This window comes from Corapipo altera, unplaced genomic scaffold (assembly GCF_003945725.1).
Source record: "Corapipo altera isolate COAL_440 unplaced genomic scaffold, ASM394572v1 113, whole genome shotgun sequence".
Lineage (NCBI taxonomy): Eukaryota > Metazoa > Chordata > Aves > Passeriformes > Pipridae > Corapipo > Corapipo altera.
Window position 1 is genome coordinate 11,912,135 of NW_020884895.1, and position 2,616 is coordinate 11,914,750.

At 49.1% G+C, this 2,616-nt stretch overlaps 2 protein-coding genes across 2 annotated transcripts in view; one reads left to right on the forward strand and one right to left on the reverse strand.

The window, feature by feature from the left end:
• MED12L (mediator complex subunit 12 like) overlaps positions 1–2,616 on the reverse strand; it is a 91,748-nt gene that overhangs the window by 13,039 nt on the left and 76,093 nt on the right. The window contains exons 22-23 of the mRNA XM_027647341.1: positions 1,052–1,193; positions 122–242 (exon numbers count right to left, since the gene is read on the reverse strand). Of these exons, the coding sequence (XP_027503142.1) occupies positions 122–242; positions 1,052–1,193 (263 nt within the window). The remainder of the gene's footprint in view (positions 1–121; positions 243–1,051; positions 1,194–2,616) is intronic.
• P2RY12 (purinergic receptor P2Y12) overlaps positions 1–2,616 on the forward strand; it is a 13,858-nt gene that overhangs the window by 2,085 nt on the left and 9,157 nt on the right. The window lies entirely within an intron of this gene.

The following is a 2,616-nucleotide window of genomic DNA, read 5'->3' on the forward strand; positions in this document are numbered from 1 at the left end:
CTGGCACTGCAGGACATGGCACTGGCACTGCAGGCACAACACGCTGCTCATCTCACCCCTGCAGACTGCTTAGGAAGTCTCAAGGTTTTCACTTTAAATTCTTCTCTTGGTGTTCTCTTACCAGCTGCCAGGAGGGAGGGCAGTGCAACGTGCTGAACAACATCCTCCAGGGAAAGGCACTGCCGGGCGATCAGGATGGACACGAACGTGGCCAGGGAGTCGTGGAACGACAGGTCACTCACCTGCCAGGGAAACACTGCCAGGCCTCACACAGCAGGGCACACACCCCTGCCACGAGTGCTGAGGGATTCATTCATACAATAAACATAAAGTGGTTACACATGAGCATTCTTAATGCACTTCCCAATCATCTTAGGGCAAATATGGCTTTTAACTGAATTTTAACAAACACCAATTTCAAATACTAAAATATCAACATTCTAAAACAAAAAACACTAGTCTCATAAAAATTGGAGAAAATTTTAGCACTCAATAAAACTAGGTAACATCAAGACTCCTTCCTTGGCCTCGGGAAAAGAATGTCCCTATGGACACAGCTTTAACATGCTCCCAAAGGCAAATGCCCCCAAACTGAGGGTAAATATGTGGAATCAAGTATTGGATCACAACAATCACTGTAATCCTGCTGACCATAGCAGTATCACCCATTCTACAATCAAGGAGCCAACACCAAAACAGGGTCCTTAAAACAGAGACGGTTATTTCCACATCCATCAGCATCTTAGGAAAAGCACATGGCCACGCCTGCTCCTGTTGAGGAGTCACTCTGGCACTCTGCATCATCCCCTCACAGAGAACAGAAAACATTTACAAAGACAAAACTCTAAGCACTGCTCAAATTTGCATTAACTCTGAAGATGTAGGAAGGAATAAAAATCAGTTAGAAACCTCATGAAAAGCCTTGAAAAGTCAAATGGATACAAGACTGAATTTGTTCTCTGCATTTTGTGTAGAACCGAAGCCTCACCACCCCTCTAAGGAAACGGGGGGTAAATGGGTGTCACAGGCATTCAGAAGATACTGAACTTACATCCACGCTGCAGAGCACATCGTTGAAGCCCCAGACGTGGTTTGAGGAGCAGCACAGAGCCTTCAGCACCCCCAGCCACTCCGAGCTGAGCAGGGTGCAGCACGACGTCAGCTCTGCACACAGGTTCCCTATGTCATTGATCCTGGAAGGAGGGAAACACTCACACAGAGCCCACGGATTTTGTACACAACAAATACTTTGGTCAAAGCAGAGCAGCGTTTGGCAGAACTGCTGTTTCCTTACTTTAGGTGGGGATTTGTGTCCTGATGTGATTAGGCTACTGTACATACACCCCAGGGTTACCCCGTGCTGGACAGCCTGGCAGAAACCTCTCCTGCAGCAGTGTCAGGGACAGGGGTGTGTGGGGCACCTCTCCCCAGCCCCAGGTCACCGTGACAGGTCACTGCAGGAGCCCTCCCCTCTGCCAGGCAGCACCACCATCAGCAGGGAAACAGGTCACAGAATCAACTGGCACCAATGAATTTTACTTCACAGATCCCATACTGTGTAACATGGGATTTGGGGCATGATTCAGGGTTATGTAACAGCTTAAGAAACAGAGAAGAGTTGACTCATTCCAGTGCAAGTTATTTTCTCTCTGTTCCACAGCGAAACTTGTTTGGCCGCATTTAGATGTTCCCTTTCGTGTTCTTACAAAACTGCTTCCTCTCAGCTGCTCTGCCCTGCCAAGGATGGCCCACACTCCAGAGAATCACAGACTGCTTTGGGTTGGAAGGGACCTTAAAAATCACCGAGTTCCACTCCCCTGCCATGGGCAGGGACACCTTCCACTAGCCCAGGTTGCTCTAAGCCCCGTCCAACCTGCCCTTGGACACTTCCAGGGATGGGGCAGCCACAGCTTCTCTGGGCAACCTGTGCCAGGGCCTCCCCACCCTCATGGGGAACAATTCCTTCCTCACATCCAATATAAACCTACTCTCTGACAGTTTGAAGCCATTCTCCCAATAAAACTCTTAATACTTAAAAAACAGATCTTTCAAAAATTTATGTCTTGCCTATGAAGACAAAATCCATAATTTATGAATTACACACTTAATAAATGAAAGACCAATTGTACCAGAAGGAGGCAATGACCAAATGCAGAACCTTCCCTTGTCTGCAGACTTCTAGTGAGCAGAGATTGTGCTGAGCTGTTCATTCTGCAACAGCTCAACTGCTGGTACAAAACCCTCCCTGATTGTCTGACAGTGAGTGCCTGCTGCTCCTTCCTCCCTTCTGCTAAACTACGCAGATTGATTGAACCAAGGAACTCGGAGGAAATTACACAACACATTTTCAGCAACAGGAATGAAAATGAAAACAACTGGGAAAAAAAAAAAAATACACCAAGCAAAAAGGCGAAAGGAAACCTCATCCCCACTCTGTGAGCTGGCTGTGTCTCATCCCAGCACGGCCTCACCTGCCCGGGTCCTGGTGCCCCATGGCCTCGCCTGCCTGGGTCCTGGTGGCCCCTGGCCTTACCTGCCTGGGTCCTGGTGGCCCATGGCCTCACCTGCCCGGGTCCTGGTGGCCCCTGGCCTCACCTGCCCGGGTCCTGGTGGCCC